Genomic DNA, 18,278 nt, shown 5'->3' with positions numbered 1-18,278 from the left:
TAGTATTAGTTTAGTATTAGTTTAGTATTTATTTTTTGTTACAATACACACATTTTTGAATGCACATGGTATTCCATAAAGCTGTACTCAATAGAGTATAGGAGCATTGTTATAACCCCACGTCTATGAGTACCAAAACTTGCTGTTTAACAAATGAAGAAAACAATGAATGCAAATAATTCTCATGTAAATATACAGGTAATCTATTTAGCATATGCAACAAAACTAGAATTCTAGGTTTCAAGTTAATCTGGCCAAAAGCATATTATCTAGTCCATTATTAAACCTCAGGAAGTCAAAACTTAAATTTGAAGTTTTGGTGAGCAAGGATTTCAGCAGAGTAGGAAACATGAATTTGGGATATGATTGTTTTTTAATCACACTAAGCCTGTTTCATACTGCCACTTTTCAGCAGTTCCATTAACAAAATTTAACAGAGTGATCAATCAAAATAGGGTACAAAAATGTTTGGGGATGAGAGGGCTAGAATAGGTATGCTTACCCCAACATAGGCAATTTGATTCATTTTTTCATCATCAGAATGCAAGTGCAGGACTACATCAGTTCTTAGTTATAACCCTTAGAAATATTATAAACGAAAGTACCAACTAAAAATTGGAAGATGAGTATATTGTTGATACATTGGAACAATTCATTTAAGTTGTTGAAATTTTAATATTTTTTGTACGATTTTTACAAACAATAGATAAAGCATATTGGGTATCATACCTCTATAAACTGCTCAATGTTTGACATTCAATTCATGCTGACTATACATGTTGCAGGAATCCCCAACAATCAAATAGAAAGGTCATATTTCAGCAATAAGATGGGCATTTTTATCAGACGTTTAGTGTTTTAAAAATAGATACCAATATTTGTAGAGTTATATTTTTTTAGATTGGAATAATTAATGGCATATCTTCATTCTGTTCCTGACTCTTATTACCGTATTTTCTGGTGTATAAGACAACTGGGCGTATAAGACGACCTCCTACTTTTCCTGTTAAATTACCGTATTTTTCGGACCATAAGACGTACCTGACCATAAGACGCACCCAGTTTTTAGAGCAGGAAAACAAGAAAAAAAATATTCTGAACCAAATAGTACCGGTATACTAAAACAGGGCTTTTCAACCTTTTCATCCATTGTACCACTTTTAGGACAAGGCAATGTCCGAGTACCACCAGTAGCCCAGCAAGGTGTCAAAAACTTGACACCCCCCCAAAAAGGAAAAAAATGATAAAGTACAGGTAGTCCTCGGCTTACAATGATTCACTTAGTGACCGTTCAAAGTTACGATGGCACTGAAAAAAGTGACTTATGACCATTTTTCACACTTATGACCTTTGCAGCATCCCCAGGGTCATGTGATTTACATTTGGATGCTTGGCAATTGATTCATATTTATGATGGTCACATTGTTCCAGGGTCACATGATCGCCTTTTGCAACCTTCTGACAAGCAAAGTTAGTGGGGAAACCAGATTCACTTAACAATCATGTTACTAATTTAATTTCTCTCTCTCCTTCTCTTTCTCTCCCTCTCTCCCCCTCCCCCTTTCTCTCCCTCTCTATTTTTCTCTTTCCCTCTATTTCTCCCTCTTTCTCTCTCTCCCTCTATTTCCCTCCCTTTCTTTCTCCTCTCTCTCTCCCTCTTTCTCTCCCTCTCTATTTTTCTCTTTCCCTCTATTTTTCCCTCTTTCTCTCTCTCCCTCTATTTCCCTCCCTCTTTCTTTCTCCTTGTCTCTCTCTCCCTTTCTCTCTTTCTTTCTCTCCCACTCTTTCCCTCTCCCTTTCTCTCTCTCCATTTCCCTCCCTTTCTTTCTCCTCTCTCTCTCTCTTTCTCTCCCTCTCTATTTTTCTTTCCCTCTATTTCTCCCTTTCTCTCTCTCCCTCTATTTCCCTCCCTCTTTTTCTCCTTGTCTCTCTCTCCCTCTTTCTCTCTCTCTCCCTTTCTCTCCCTCTCCCTCTTTCTCTCTCTCCCTCTCTCTCTCCCTTTCTTTCTCCTTCTCTCTCTTTTTTTTCTCCCTCCCTATTTCTCCTTCTCTCTCTCCCTTTCTCTCTCTCTCTCTCTCTATTTCTCTCCCTCCCTCTCCCATTGTCCCTTGCTTCTTTCCTTCCTTCCTTTCTTCCTTCCCTCCCTCTTTGTCCTTCCCTCTCCACGTTAGAGCAGTACCTGCGGAGACGGCCCTGCAGCCCAGCTTTCTCTTGCAGAAAGCAAGCTGAAACAGAGCAAGGGAGATTTCCAGGAACGCGAATCGGCCAATCTCATGCTCCTGCAATCTCCCTCACTCGGTTTCAGCTTCCCTTGCTACAAGAGAAAGCAGGCTGAAATGAGGGAGATTGCAGCAGCACGAGATCAGCCAATTCGCATTCCTGGCAATCTCCCTCCCTCCATTTCAGCCTGTAGGAGCGTGAGATCGGCATTTCTCAGCACGTGCTGATTCGTGCTCCTGGCAATCTCCCTTGCTTTCCACTTGCGGAGGTTTGGGCTGGCCATACGGATCAGCTTCGGACCGTAAGATGCACCCTCATTTTCCCCTCTTATGGTCCGAAAAATACGGGTATAGGGTTTGGGCTATACTCGCCGTATAAGACTACCCGTATTTTCCGGCGTATAAGACGACTGGGCGTATAAGATGACCCCTGACTTTTGAGAAGATTTTCATGGGTTAAAAAGTCATCTTATACGCCGGAAAATTACTGAAGCAATAAACTGAGAACAAAAGTCCAGTTTGTATATATACTGTATGAGATATTTTTTTCCTTTGGAAAAAAAGTCAAGTGTAAGGAGGCCACATGAATATAGTAACACTAAGCCAGAATGATTTTTAAGGCCTTCTGAGATCAGGCATGGGAGCATTCATTAAAGCCAATAAAGGTTTGACACCCATGGCTGGATGGTTAAAGTATACCATCTTTGTTGAATAATAGGATGCCTAAATCAGCTCATTTATCACTTGGAGGCTTCTTAGCTTCTACGTCTCTCTTGATGTCTTCAATCTTCTTTGCAATGTTTGGAGCATCATAGTTCTGGGCCAAATACATCCCAACTACATTGCCAACTGCAAAATTGAGCAAAAATGTAAACATGGTTGCCAGCTGTCACTCCCCGTCCCTTCCAAGCAGACATATCACTTTTGCTTTTACTGTCTGGCATAATTTGATTGCTTGACAGATTCTTTCAGGATGATGAATTCTGACATTAAGTCTGATTCATTCATCAGCTTCATTATTATTTAATTTATATCAACTAAATCTGTGTAACAGTCCTCATCTTGAAAAGGTGTGTATATGGAATCATGACAAATGAATTATGGTTGAATCATGAAAACAAATTACAAAAACAGGCTAAACCTGACATTGGGTCAACCAATGATAGGTTACACAAATGCTCAAGAAATTCCTATCCTCTCAAATATGATATTGCTTTATGTTCTGCGTCATCCTCTCCTAATATTTTTTAAAAACCCAATGCCAAAATTTATTGCCAATAACTTTTGGTTGTTATGTGCAGGAGGAACAGTCTGAAAGCAAATATTTCATAGAATGATCTTTCCAATTATATTTGGTAATGTTTTCCCTTATGGAAATTTTATTTCAAGGAAATAAGATCAAATCTGCTTTGGATGACCTATAAATAATACATTAATATATAGCAATAGCACTTAGACTTATATACCACTTCACAATGCTTTAAACCCCTCTCTAACTGGTTTACAGAGTCAGCATATTGCCTCCAACAATCTTGGTCCTCATTTTACTGACCTTGGAAGGATGGAAGGCTGAGTCAACCTTGAGCCAGTCAGAATCAAGCAATCAGCAGAATTAGCTTGCAATACTGCATTCTAACCACTTACCTAAGCATATAACTTTAATGATTTACATTTTTTTTACATTTTTTACATTTTTCCTATTTTTATCATTTCAGTACATTACAAATACTCTATTTTCCATTTCCTATCAGTTCCTACCTATGCCTCTCTTATGCTATTACCAAAACCTATGAAAAACTGTTACTCTATTTCAAAGAAGTTTTTTTGAAAAAAGGCATTTTAATAATGACTGCATTTTTCTCACCCTTCAGCCTAATCATATAATCAGCTCATTGTGAGATTTTCTATAATGTGCTTCTAATGAGAGCTCCATTAATTTTAAAGCTTGGCTCTCTTAAAAGTTTCAACACCTCTGTCAAGCAGAAAAGTGTTCTGAAAATGAAATGTGAAAGAGAAAGGTAGAAAATTCTACATTACTTAAATGAAGCTACTTTAATGTGAGTATATTAAAAGCAGAGGAAAAAACAGATGTATGTTATAGCAAAAAGGCATAGCTGATGTGAAGAGTTTTTATAGAAACTGTATGATTCTCCAAAGTTATCTTCATACCCGATAAAATATAAATGGATAAGGGATTGCACAGGATTTCAAGTTAGGAAGAAGAGGATTCTGCTTCTAATTCATACAATGCCTGATTTTATGTGCTTTCCCATTCTTGGCAGTTTCCTTAGTTTATCTACATCTTTAATATAGTGATTCTCTTGCAAATGCCTGCATTCCACTCTTCATTTTTATCATTTTCTGACTAAATCTACATTGTCCTGACAAGTCCTTTCCATGCCTTTTAATAGAATCTTCATTTGCCATGATAAAATTTTCTAAATGCAGTGTTTTCTAATCCTATGCACTTTCTTTCCAACCTGTGTTTTAACCAGTAGAAATACCAACTCATATTTTTATTTTTATTTTATCATTTCTGGCTGGGAATTTTTCAAAAACAGTTTTGTCTGTATATCTGCAAATATGTCAGGCATATATTGTTTCAGGAATACAGTAGTTCTCAATTATACAAGTTCATATCTTGTTGCACATTTATCTGTTGTTATGATCCACCTGGAGTATTTTACTCTACCTTTTTAAGATAAGTAAAATATCCTTAAAGAGTCACCTTATCAGTGAGATGAGTGGCATATAGATTTAATAATAAAAATAAAACTTCATTACATACCTTCCAACTTTATTAAAAAGTTCAATTTGGTTCTTTCATCTATGTGTATGTACTATCTCTCTCTCTCTCTCTCTCTCTCTCTCTCTCTCTCTCTCTCTCTCTCTCTCTCTCTCTCTGTGTGTGTGTGTGTGTGTGTGTGTGTGTGTATGAAAGAAACTTAAAAAAGAAATTGATCTTCTAGAATGATTTGAGGCTATCAAAATATACTGTATGGAGAGATATAGGTTACTGTGGTAAACAAAATAAAGGTATGTTCCAAAAATGTTTTACAATATTTCTGACCTTATTTAGCACTTCCAAAGGCCAAGTTAACTGTGAGAAAATAATTTTTATACATATACATACATACATATATACATACCTTTATTTTGTTTACCACAGTAACCTATATCTCTCTATACAGTATATTTTGATAGCCTCAAATCATTCTAGAAGATCAATTTCTTTTTTAAGTTCCTTTCATGTCTTGTAAACCAGTGTCAGGCACCTAATGATTCACATCAGGAAATATCCAAAGCAGAATCCTCAAGGAAGCAAAAGACTGAATAAGTCCTTTCCTAGAAAACTTTCAATGACAAATGCAACATGTAAAATATTACAAAATATATGAAATAACTCCATGTCTGGGAAAGATGATGAAAAACTTACATCATCAATGCTTTCAGTCATTCAATTGGCACTCTGTTGTCTTATTTTCCCACTGAATTCCTTATATATGCTTTGCAGAATTCTCATATATGGCCTACTGCTCTTTTCCTTCAGAAATCCAGGTGATTATTTTATTATTCACTTTATTAAAATGAGTCTGCCCAACTCTATTTTATACTCTTAATTAAAAATTAAATTACCATATTTTCTGGCATATAACACGACTGGGCGTATAAGACGACCCCCTTTTGAGAAGATTTTCAAGATTTTTCATCTTATACGCCAGAAAATAGGGTTACATGCCAGTTGCCAAGTGTCTGACCCGAGCCCGATTCAGCTCCGTCTGATGCAGATGGTGCAAAGCCACCCTTTTGAAGCCCAAAGGGGCTTTTCCTTCCACCCACCCTTTGGAATACACGCAAGAGCTGCGTTCACATGATGCGCTCTTCCAGGCCAGACTTTGCAAACGGCATGCCAGAAGCCGCAACCACCGTGGGAACTCCGAGTCAGCAGCCTGCACAGCCGAGCGCGATCCAGCTTTGAGAGCACATTTGCAGACGGAGCAGGAGGCATTCAGCCAGGCGGGCCCGGAAGACATGCTGGAGAGCCGGGCTTGGGGCGGCCATGCCGAGGCCGGCTGGTGAGGGTCGCTGCGTGGTTTGCGGGCAAGAGGGGCGCTAGGCCACCAAGTACCGCTGTCCAGGCTGCCAGGAGAGATAGTGGGTAGCAGGGCGCGCTCTGCTTATGCTCAGATGCCGCTTGGGCGAGGGGCTTCCTGCCGCTCCCAGGGTCTGGCATTTGCAAGGAGGAGGGGAAGGGGCTTAGAGGCTCTTGGGGGTGGGAAGGGAGGGTCACGTTGGAGGGGGGACTGGACTAAGGAGGCTTGAAGTTGCTTTGCAAGAACGGGGGCACTCAATGGATTTATGTACTATTTTCTGGCGTATAAGACTGTGTTGTAGGGATAAGGATTACGCGAAGACAGCAGGTTCAGCTTAGCGGTTTATTGAGGTACACCAAGGCAAAAACAGTGGGGTCACAGCTCCCTTATATAGTCCGCTGAATGTTGGTTCTGCCAATCCCTGGCCCCGCTGCTTTCCCGCTCGAAGGCTAGGCCAATCGTCTGCGTTAGTTTCTGACAGCTTGGGTCCGCGTGTGGAGCTGTCAACGTTGCGCCTGCGTGTTGGCTGCCGGCAATTTGACAGCTGTCAAATTGCCGCGTGCTGAACTGTCAAGGGAGATTTACCTCACGAACCTTTTCCAACTTGCTGTAACATAACTAATTAATAAGTCATTAACATGTGAACACTTATAACAATAAACTGATGAATACATATCACCCCTTACCCCTCCCCTGAACTGGTGCCATTCCTCCCCCTTCGTTGTTGTGTTTTGCCCCCCCATTCGAAATCTCGTAAATATGCTGGCGGTTGTCTTCTTCGGCTGGAGCGTCTTGGGGATCCGACGTTCTCTTGTTCCCCTTCCCCTGGTGCTGGTTGGTAGAATGCGGGAAGTTGTCGGGTTTCAGTTTGCATTTGTGGTGATGTGCGGGGCGGGGTGGGTGGTGGAATGTTTTGGGGTTGTCGTTTCCGCAATTGATCTAAATGTCTGCGGATGTGTTTGTTGAATTGTGTTTGTATAATGTAAGAAAGTGGCCCTGTTTGGTCGATTATGGTGCCTTGCAGCCATTTTGGTCCTGATGCGTAGTTACGGGCCCATACGGTTTGTCCAATGGAAAAAGTTCTTGATGGGAGGGGATGTTCGTTTTCAATGTTGCCTCTGTCTGGGTGCATTCTATCTAAGCGGGTGATCAGTCTTCGTCCCCATCGTAGTTCTGCTGGTGATTTCCCGGTGGTGGTGCACTATGTGGTGTGCTGGGCGAGAAGGTATTGGGAGAGTCTGCGATGCCAGTTGCCTTGAACAATTTTTCTGAGGGCGTCCTTGGTGGTTCTTACCATGACTTCAGCCATCCCGTTGGAGGAGGGGTGGAAGGGAGCTGATGTTACGTGTTTAATAGAGTTGCCCCTCGTGAATATCTGAAATTTGCAGGATGTAAATTGGGGTCCATTGTCAGTGACAAGGGTGTCAGGGAGGCCGTGTGTAGCAAAAAACCCCCGTAAAGCCTGAATTGTGTTAATAGAGGTGGTGCTGTGGATTGGGGCAATTTCAAGCCATTTTGAGTAACTATCTACCGCTATAAGGAATGTCTGCCCCTGGAACGGTCCGGCAAAATCCAGATGGACCCTGGACCATGGGTTCTTTGTTGCCTCCCATCTGTGTGGTGTGCTTTGCGGTGGGGCTGATCTTGTTAGCTGGCAAGGGTAACAGCCTGCGACATAATTTTCTATGTTGGCATCTATGTCCGGCCACCAAACATAGCTTCTAGCTAGGGCTTTCATTTTTACAATCCCTGGGTGGCCCTCATGCAGTGTTATTAATGTCCTTTCTCTGTGCTTTTGGGGAACTACCACCCTGTTTCCCCATAGAAGGCACCCTAAGTGTGCTGAAAGTTCGTGTCGTCTGGCATAGTATGGTTTAAATTCCTCCCCTGGGCATGAGGTTGGCCATCCTGCGGAGACCCATTGGTATATTCTGCTGCATATTCTGTCGGTGGCTGTGGCTGTAGAAATGTCCTTAGCTGTCAGGGGGGTGTCTGGCAGTTCGGAGATCGCCAGGATCCGCCCTGCCGGAGCTGGGTCTGGGTCAGATTCAGGCAGGGGAAGTCTGCTGAGCCCGTCAGCGTGCCCTAATTCTTTCCCCGGTTTATGGACTAATTGGAATGAATAAGCTGACAAGAAGGTTGACCAACGTAATGTTCTGGGTGAAAGTATTTGCGGGGTTAGTTTGTTCCACGTGAATATGCCCAGAAGGGGTTTGTGATCGGTGAATATGGTAAACATTCTACCGTATAGGTACTCGTGGAACTTTTTGACCCCCGCAACGATGGCTAGCGCCTCTCTATCAATTTGGGCATAATTTCTTTCTGCCTTTGTTAGGGTTCTTGAATAGAATGCTATGGGTTTTTGTTCTCCTGAGTCCGAAAGGTGACTTAATACTGACCCAATACCGTATGGAGATGCATCGCAGGCGATGCAGAGGGGAAGGTCCTCCCTGAATAGTGTTACTGTAGAACTATGGCACAGGGCGTTTTTGAGTTTTATGAAACTGGCATCGTGTTCCGATGTCCATAGCCAGGGGCGTCCCTTATCTAAGAGGCGGTGCAATGGTTCGGCTAGGGTAGCTTTATGTGGTAGAAATGCGTGATAAAAGTTCAAGAGTCCTAAGAACGCTTGTAACTCTTGCTTATTTTTTGGTGTTGGGGCTGATTTGATAGCTTTAATTTTAGCATCAGTGGGGTGTACCCCTTGGGCGTCAATTTTATACCCTAAAAATTCTGTTGATGGGACTCCGATCTGGCATTTTTGTTTGTGAAGTTTGAGACCTGCTGTTCTGAATCTTGTCAGAACAGCTGACAGGTGCTCTGCTAAATTTTCTTCGTTTTCGCCTGCGATTAGGACATCATCAAAATAGGGGCATACCCCAGGAATTCCTTTTAAAGTTTTTTCCATTATTTCTTGGAAGATTCCTGGGGCTGCCGAAATGCCAAATTGTAAGCGCTTGACTTTAAAAGCCCCGCGGTGAGTTACAATCGTTTGCGCATCTGCGGTTTCAGGAGTTACTGGAAGCTGCAAATACGCTTGCGCCAAATCAAGTTTGGCAAAGATGGCGCCGGACCTGATCGAAGAGAGGACGTCTTTCACCGCGGGGACCGGGTAAGCATGTGCGTTAAGTGCCCGGTTTAGAGTAGCTTTATAATCGGCACATAAGCGAATTTGGCCATTAGGTTTTATAGGTGTAACTATAGGGGTTTCCCAGGACCCACCGTCGGTGGGTTCTAGGACTCCTATTTTGACGAGGCGGTCCAGCTCGTCCTCAATTTTTTGTTTGAGGGCGAACAGAACCCTACGGGCTCGTATTCTAATGGGAGGTATGTCCGGCTTTAGCTTAAGGCTGATGGGGGGCCCTGTGTAAGTTCCAAGGGAACCGTCAAAGACGTCTGCAAATTGTTTGCAGACGTCTTCTAGGTTTGCGGCCTGTACCCTGTTGATGCCCGTTAGTTGTATGCCTAGTGACCTGAACCAGTCTAGGCCGATTAGGTTTGACCTGTTTTCTTGTGTCACTAGGACCTTGAGGGGGCCTCGGAATTTTTTAAATTCCACTAGAATTTCTGCTTGGCCCTTCAGGGGTATTGGGGACTTCTGGTAATCTGCTAGGTTCACCTGGGGAGGTTTTAAGGGAATTTGCCTCCTGTTTTTCCTGCAAATTTCCTTGAAGGTCTGCCCTGAGATGAGGGTGACGGCTGAGCCGGAGTCAACCTCTAGTTCACAAGGTACCCCTTGTAGTTTGGCTTTAATTTTTACTTTAGGGGTTAACTTGTGGCTGCCCCCCCCCTCCTTCCGTTTTGTTAATAGCCTGTACTAGGTGGCTTGGGGCCCTGGTTTTTTCCCAGCTCCGGGGTGTCATACCTGGGGACGTTGTTTCAACTTCGTGAAGCTCCCCACGGTTGCGGCTTCTACATGCGGGTTTGATGTGCCCCAATTTTCCGCAGTTGTGGCACCGGGCGTTTCTAAATCTGCAGGAGGACCTGATGTGGTTCCCTCCGCAGCTGGCGCAAGTGACTCGGGGCTCTCGGCTGATGTTCTTGGGTCTTGCCCCTTCCTTGTTGTCGGTTTTTCGGCTTTGGAGCTTTTCGAATCGACGGTGGATGGCGTCCACGTCGGTGAAATCTTCTATATCGCCTTGGTCTCTGGGGGCTGTTTCCCCTTGATTCGCGGCCCTGGTTTGGTTTTGTTGAGCCTTGGCGAAGTCTTCAGAGTGGGTGTCTTCGTATGCCTGAATCTCTCTAGTGACTTCAGCTAGATTCAGGGCCGGTTTTGCCATTATTTTCCTTTGGAGGTGCTCGTCTCGGAGGCCGATGACCAGTTGGTCCCTTATCCGGTCCTCCAGGTCCGGAAAGTGACACCATCTGGCGGCCTGTCTTACTCCCGATACGAAGTCTGCTGCCGTTTCCCCGGGTCTTTGGCGACGCCTCGCGAACTGGACCCTCCAGTAGATTTCGGAATGGGTCGGCATGTAGTGCTTGGTGAGCTTCTCTGTTAGCTCCGCGTAGGTCACCTGCGCGACCGGCTCTGGGCTGCATAGGCCGACGGCCACGTCGTATACCGCGGTTCCGCTGAGGTACAAGAGTGCGGCCGCCTTAGCCCGGTCGTCGGTTATCTTGCTGACCAGCAGGTAGCCTTCAATTTGGCCAAGGTGCGATTCCCAGCGCTCGGGAAATCGAGTATCGAACTCGCGTATCTGGCCGAAAGCTGCCATGCTGTCTCGGTTCTCCTTCGGCTTGCTTGATGTGGAAGTTACAACTTCCCGTGACTTAGCTCAGAGCCTCCAGAAGGAACCCTTCCTAAGCTCAGTGACTTCAGCTTAGCAAGCCGATCCCACCCTCGTCGCCAGTGTGTTGTAGGGATAAGGATTACGCGAAGACAGCAGGTTCAGCTTAGCGGTTTATTGAGGTACACCAAGGCAAAAACAGTGGGGTCACAGCTCCCTTATATAGTCCGCTGAATGTTGGTTCTGCCAATCCCTGGCCCCGCTGCTTTCCCGCTCGAAGGCTAGGCCAATCGTCTGCGTTAGTTTCTGACAGCTCGGGTCCGCGTGTGGAGCTGTCAACGTTGCGCCTGCGTGTTGGCTGCCGGCAATTTGACAGCTGTCAAATTGCCGCGTGCTGAACTGTCAAGGGAGATTTACCTCACGAACCTTTTCCAACTTGCTGTAACATAACTAATTAATAAGTCATTAACATGTGAACACTTATAACAATAAACTGATGAATACATATCAAAGACGACTGGGTGTATAAGACGACCCCCGACTTTTGAGAAGATTTTCATGGGTTAAAATGTCATCTTATAAGCTGGAAAATACGGTACAAGAAAACCTAATTAAAATACTAAAAAAATGAGAATGCATGGTAGCTTACACATTTACCAGAAAACAGCTGATTTCTAAGTATTACTTTTGTTTTGCTTTTTTAAAAAAACCCTGCAATTTATTATTTTATATGTTTAATTAAACAAAGCAGGTGTTAAGGATGATTTATTCAGGAAACTGCATGACTATAGGTAAGTCATCACATTTAGTATTACATCTTCTTCAGCAAGCCTAAGTTATGCAGTAAGACGTTAAAAGCTGTGGATATCAAGGATTCTTGCTCCTATTAATTTCCAAAATTTAAATTGCAGTTTCATATTTATTAATGAATGCTTTTTTAAAAATAGTTTCTCCCAGCTGACATTTCTATCTCTCTGGCTTCATTTCTCTTCTTTTTCTCCTTCTTCTTTAGATATATTAAGCAGTTTTTTCCTTATCTATTATTTCCAGGAGAACTGCCAATGAGATCTCATTTCCATCAGACAACAAGCTTTTCTTCTGTTGCAATTCAGGTCAGGGGACTACTAAAGCAAACAGAATGAGGCCTATCAAAAGGTTGGAAAGCAGAATGCAGAGCCCTCTCAGATTCAGGTATCAAAACAACTCATAATATCAGTGCTTTACAAATAGAACTTGAATACACCTGAGTTGCATGGTTATAGAAGAAAGCTTTAATCTGAATTTAAATTTCATTGTGGATTTGAGTGCTTTGATGTAAGCTCTGTGTTTAAGACCCAGGGTTCTTATTGTTTTTTTTTTAATGTATTTAATTAATGTGAAGCAGATATGAGAAATCCACCTGACTTACATTAAAGAATCCATCCTTCCTTCCTTCCTTCCCATACAATGGCTCAATGACAAAGATACTGTCCCTTACAGGTGATTGTATTCTGTATTCCACACAAAGAACAATTCAACTCATCAAAAACATTCTTCTTCTCTTTTAAGATCAGAACCAGGGACTTTGCTTCTATAGCAAAAGGTAATGAAAAAAAATAAATCCTATCCTGAGGAGTATTTCCTTCTGATCCACAGCTGAACATGAACTATTTATCCACATTTTAAGATTCCTTTTTTGAGAAACCATCATGCAGCCAGCCAATAAAAGAATACTAAATAGTCCTATTGATCTTTTCTACTTTATGCTAAAGCAAAATAACAATCAGCCAGTTTCAGTTGATAATAAAATGAGAGGACACAATTATGCAGAAATAATTACCATAATTTTATCTACCCTCAACTCATTTTTAATTTACATTATTCAGTTTTATATTGTTATTGAGAACAAAGCACTTAACTTATACAGGTCATTTAGGAGCTGAAACAATCTGACCAAATTCAGTATATGAAGGTAGTTATTTATAATAAAATGAACTGCCAACTTTCCTTTTTGAAATATCCTTGAACTATTGTATTTTAATTACAAAATAAATATTTTTCTGGACAGAAGTAGCATGAAATTATAGTACCTAAATAAAATTTAAAAACAAAAACATTTTTGCTGGATGATTTTTTATCAAGCATAAGATTCTACATAGGTTTTTGCTATTTGTGTTGTTATTGCCAAATTACTTGTGCTGATGCAATTATTGCTACATAAAGCATGCAACTGGGTAAAAACAATATTACAATGATATAAAAATGAATGATACAATCCACCATATTCTGCTCTACTAATACCAAAAGAGTAGTTTGTGCTCATTTCATGCAAGAAATATATTTCTGCCTTCTATGAATCTGAATTTCAGATTTTTAGTAAATGGATTCCCGAAAATTATAGAAAAGCAATTTTCACATGACATTTTTGCTATCAAATGTGATTTTTTAAAACCATCAAATGTGATTCTTTAAAGCTTTACCTTCTCTACCTTCCCACATATATGCCCCAACTTTCGCCGCGACCTAAAAACATTCCTATTCGAACAAGCCGGCCTGGCCTGATGGGAGATTGGTGGGGTTTTTTATTGTGGTTTTATTGGGGTTTTAATATTGTACTGATTGTTTTTAGTGAGCATATATTTAATTCTTTTTTAATTTTTGTAACTTTGTATTTTTATTCTTGCCCTGTTCACCGCCTCGGGAGAAGGGCAGTATATAAATATTATTAAATAAATAAATAAACAAACAAACTTAAATGTACAAGTTCAAAAGATTTCCTTATTTCAGAAACACCCTTCTTTTACTCATAATAGCATTTTCAGCAAAAATATCAACTTCTTGCTGACAATGTTTTATCAATGTATACAATGTATACAAGCACAAGATAAGTTAGTTTACTGCAATTCTGTCAATAACACAGAAAGAAACATAATGAATGTGATCAAAAACAGCCAGTGTAATGGATTAAATAAATATATCAATCTTTGCCTCTCATGTTAGACCTATAGACTTTTACAGGTCAGTCTTGATCTGTGGATGTACACTATCTAATATAACAAAGCACGGGCTCTCTTTTCTTCATTCTGCTGCATATCCGTTGACACAAATGTTATATCTTGTTCCAAGCAAGCAATTCTGCAATTCTCATACATGAACTGTGAAATCTCAGAAGGCCTTATTTCCCAAGAAGATGTAACTATTGGTAGGAAAGCAGGCCTAAATGAATATACAATTTGCAAAACAATTCTGCTTTTGTCCTTTGCAGAACAGACATACAATGGGTCTTTTAAGATACAAGAAATAGAGGGGGGGGGACATCCAAGCAATTGAAAAAATCCCCCCCAAATAAATAAAATGCACATCATTAAGAAGTTTCCACACTACCACCTAGTGGAATTTTCTTGCAAGAACAACACCTGCTTTTTTCTATCACCTCCCCTCACTCAAGAATTTTTTTTACTATATATAGTATTTTCCTGTTTTTCTGCATAATATTCTTATTTTCATGCATATACACCACACATTATACATGGATGCCCGCATGCACATACACACCTATGGGGAGGAAATGTACCTGAGAAGACAAAAGGTATCTCCTGTAGACTCTCAGAATCTTATAACTGCCTACAGGTTAGACAATTAATGGGCCTTTGTTGAAATATTTAATTTCTACAACCCTAAATATTGAAAGTTAAAATTAACTAGGCACTGAACATAACCACTTTCCAATGAATTTCTCCCCAGCAGTCCAAAAATCTTTCCATCAAAATGAAATCCAAGAAAGAACATCTCTAGCAACTGAATAGCAACTCAAGATTAGAATGGTAACAACAAGAATTCAGAATCTTCTTAATATTGTTTAATCTCCTCTTTAAAGCCTAAGATTCTTACCTTTCAGACATCTTGCAGCTAGCTCAGGTTAACATTCAGGCAAAGCCTATCAAGCAGGGCCATAACTGTTGTGATAAAAGGCTACCTATGGACTGGGGATGAGGTTCAATTGACTTTATCCTTGGACCATAGCTTCAACACTGACAGCTGTGATTACTAGGGAAATGATTGCAAAGTGTGGTTAAGTAAATGGAAAAGCAACTTACGAGGGGGGGAAGGCATTTTATAAAGTGGAAATACTGAAATTGGGCATTTGGACATTGGTGAAGGATAAAGAATACTGTCCATCATTGGAGAAACTAGTTTAACCTGACAAGTTGGACCTGGTATGGTGTGAGGGACAAGACAGCTGCAGCTGCTCAACCTTTCCAGAGCATCTGAATGCCAAAGAATTAGAGACCTGGAAAGCATCTGGAACTTTCAAGTGCCTGCATTGATTTGAGGTGGGGAAAGAAGATGAAGCCATCTCTCTTTCTCTCTCTCCCTCTACCCCCAACCCCAATTAGGATAATTCTTTCCTTAAACATCCTCCTAGGCCTTGGAAACTGGAAAAGGGGCTGAGGGCAAGATGCTAATTTTGCAAAGGATTCGAGAGGAGGAGACTAATATGTTAGGCTGCCGATCTTATGACCCCTTTCATGGGTGGCTGCAGAAGGGAGAGTTCATCATTCACAGCACCCTGCAGAGCAAAAGGGGTGCGTAGGAAAAGGAAGGCAGCTGCAGTGAAGGAAGAGGTGAATGAAAGCAGACCTAATGTCGGGCATTAAAGGCAGGCTGTTCGATCACTTGAGTGTTAGTTCTAGGTTTGCTAACTTTCCACTGGAGAATCAAGCCTGAGCAACGTTAATCAACCATTCCAGTCCAAAAGAGTTTTCTCCCTCCCCCTACAAACACGGGAAGGTACAGAGAATTTAAATGGAGAGAGACGGATCTAGCAATACCATTGTCCCCTCCACCCTGGCAAAGACACTCCAGCCTCCCCTACCCCTCCCTTTTTCAAAGCTATTTCCATTGTTCTTCCCATTTAATTCAGCTTCTCTTTTCAGATAAATAATAAATAAGGAGGAAACCCACCCCGAATACCAGTCCGTAAATTACGTGTTTTCTCATCTATTAAAAAGAAAAAAAAATACAACACCAAGAGGCCTCCGGAGATGAGGAGGAGGAGGAGGACCCGCTTAATGGTTCCAGAGAGCCCCTAATCCCTCCCCATTCTAACAGGGGAGGGCTAAAGCAAGGCTCCGGCCGCCTATTTTGCATTTCTCCCCACCCCCATCCCCGCTCGGTTCCCAAGAACAACCCCTAAGGTCCAGGTTTCCTGCATAATCTCCGTGAAGCGACGGCAGTTTCCTCCTCCCTCTCTGTGCCCCCCGTACTGCAGATATCAACCCCCCCGCTCCGCTGCACTCCGAGAGGCAGAACTACTTTGTAAACATCTCACACAGAGCTCCATGCTTCGCCAAAGAACTGACTGCAGCAAAGTGGTCCCCACCTTCCAAATCAGGATCCAGGATGTGTGGGTGATTGAGTGTGCTTGCGAAGAGAGGGCGGTGTGTGTGTGGGGGGGATGAAATCCTCTAATGGTGGTGGTCGTAGGAAGAGGAGGAGGGAGAGAGAAGAAGAGGAAAGAGAAAGTCTTTGCCCCCTTTTCCCCCAATACGAAGGTGGCAAAGCGGCGGGAAGCGGTGGGTGGGAGAGCAAAAATGACTGCAGCAAAGCAGTATCTCTATGGAGTATCGGCTGCAAACCGAAAACAAGGGAGAAAGGAAAGACTTCTAGATACACCTACCTTTGCCGAAAGAACTGCTGCTGTAGATGGAACAAGACCTTCAAGCGGATTTTTTTCCTGGCGAATTTGGTCGAAATCTCATACCGCTGGAATGAGCGGAGTTCGCCGTCTCTCCCACCCACCCATTCCCTTTCCGTGAAATCCAACCCGAAGGATCTTTCTCGTGCGGAGGAATGCAACAGACCTCTGGGAAGGGGGGAGAGAAGAGCGATCAAACAACAACCCGCCCCCACGCTCAAGCACCCATGCACCCCGCAAAACCTGGCCTCGGCACTAGGCTTGAAATAACCCGCTGCTCCTCGCTGCCAACGACCTACATTCAGAGAGAAAATTCAGTACAAGCCGCGCGGGAAGAAGGCGAGTTGGGTCTCTGAATAAAGAGCTGGGATCGCTGATGCGGGAGACAGCGGGAGGGAGGGAGAGCACGCGAGAGATTGCTCGGCTAAAAGAAGCAAGATTGAGCAGGGAGAGGGTCCAGACTGTACCAGTCTCTCTCCTTCTGCTATTGGACCAAACTGAAAGAAATTTACAAAGTCAGCAGCCAATAGATCTCTTCAATCTAGCCCATCGCTACAGAAACCAGATCGACATCTACAAGCTAAGGCGAAAAGCCTCTCATCCTCAGTCCAAATCAGCTGAAAGAGAATTAGGGGGGGGAGTTGTCTGGAGGGCTGAACAGGTGGGCATTTTTATACATGTTGAAACGGAAAGCTAAAGAAAAGCACCTGTTACCACCCTGGAATATCTCTGGCTTGACCTACACACTTAACCCATTAGGGCTACTTCAAAAATGGGCTCTTCCACAGCAGCAATGACTACTGGCTAACAAACTTGCTCAAATAGTTAGCCTTTCTTGAACTGGAGAACAGAATTTAAAAAGACTATGCTGTTCTATAAGCAGCATCTTTGGTATTTCAAAAAGCCATTGCTGGAATTGCTGGAGGTTGCCATTGCTGGAGGTTGACTGTGGGACTAGAAAACATGAGCTTTGTCATTGAGCTGTGTTCCCACCCATTGCTTTGACATTATGTCTTATTTTTCTCTCTACACTTCACCAATGGAAAGTACAAAAGTGGTTTCCATAAGCAAAAAGTGGTGGATGTCCACATGCTTGTTCTATTGCAATGTGGACCAAAGTTTCATCCTGAAATGCAAGAAGTAGAAAATTGGTTTCATTGAAATGCTGGAATAAGTTACACAAAAAGAACTATTACATAAATGCTGCAAATCAATAAACCTTATTTGTTCCATTGTTTACACCACCAGAACAACAACATGGGTTATAGTGATCCTACATAGAATTTAAACTGCCAGTATAATGTGTCTTACTCATTATCATTGCTCACCTCTGTGTTTTGCTGCCAGATGGTGTTTTGCAGTACAGAAAAAAGCAGGATAAGGATGCTGGCCTGTGTCATGGGTATGATCAATAAAATTGGGGTTGCTAAGCTGCTCTAACACCATGTGTATGTGTGTGTGTGTTGTTTAGGTTTCTTCTGAAACAAAATTTTCAACTTATGCTTCATACCAACTGAAGCTTGATCAGAGAATATGCGGTGACTATGGGTAGCTATGCATC

The 18,278-nt window shown here is 42.2% G+C and overlaps 1 protein-coding gene across 1 annotated transcript; it reads right to left on the bottom strand.

Annotated features, from left to right (window-relative positions):
• Positions 1-2,952: 2,952 nt before the first annotated feature.
• On the bottom strand, positions 2,953-3,096 carry LOC308668090 (short transmembrane mitochondrial protein 1-like; the record flags this gene model as incomplete). The annotated part of the gene is made up of 1 exon (XM_081327747.1): positions 2,953-3,096. The coding sequence occupies one exon, from the start codon at positions 3,094-3,096 to the stop codon at positions 2,953-2,955; it is 144 nt and encodes a 47-aa protein (XP_081183873.1).
• Positions 3,097-18,278: the final 15,182 nt, after the last annotated feature.

The sequence above is a fragment of the Vipera berus genome (assembly GCF_964194415.1).
Source record: "Vipera berus genome assembly, chromosome: 4".
NCBI lineage: Eukaryota > Metazoa > Chordata > Lepidosauria > Squamata > Viperidae > Vipera > Vipera berus.
This window is presented reverse-complemented; position numbering and strand designations above follow the sequence as displayed.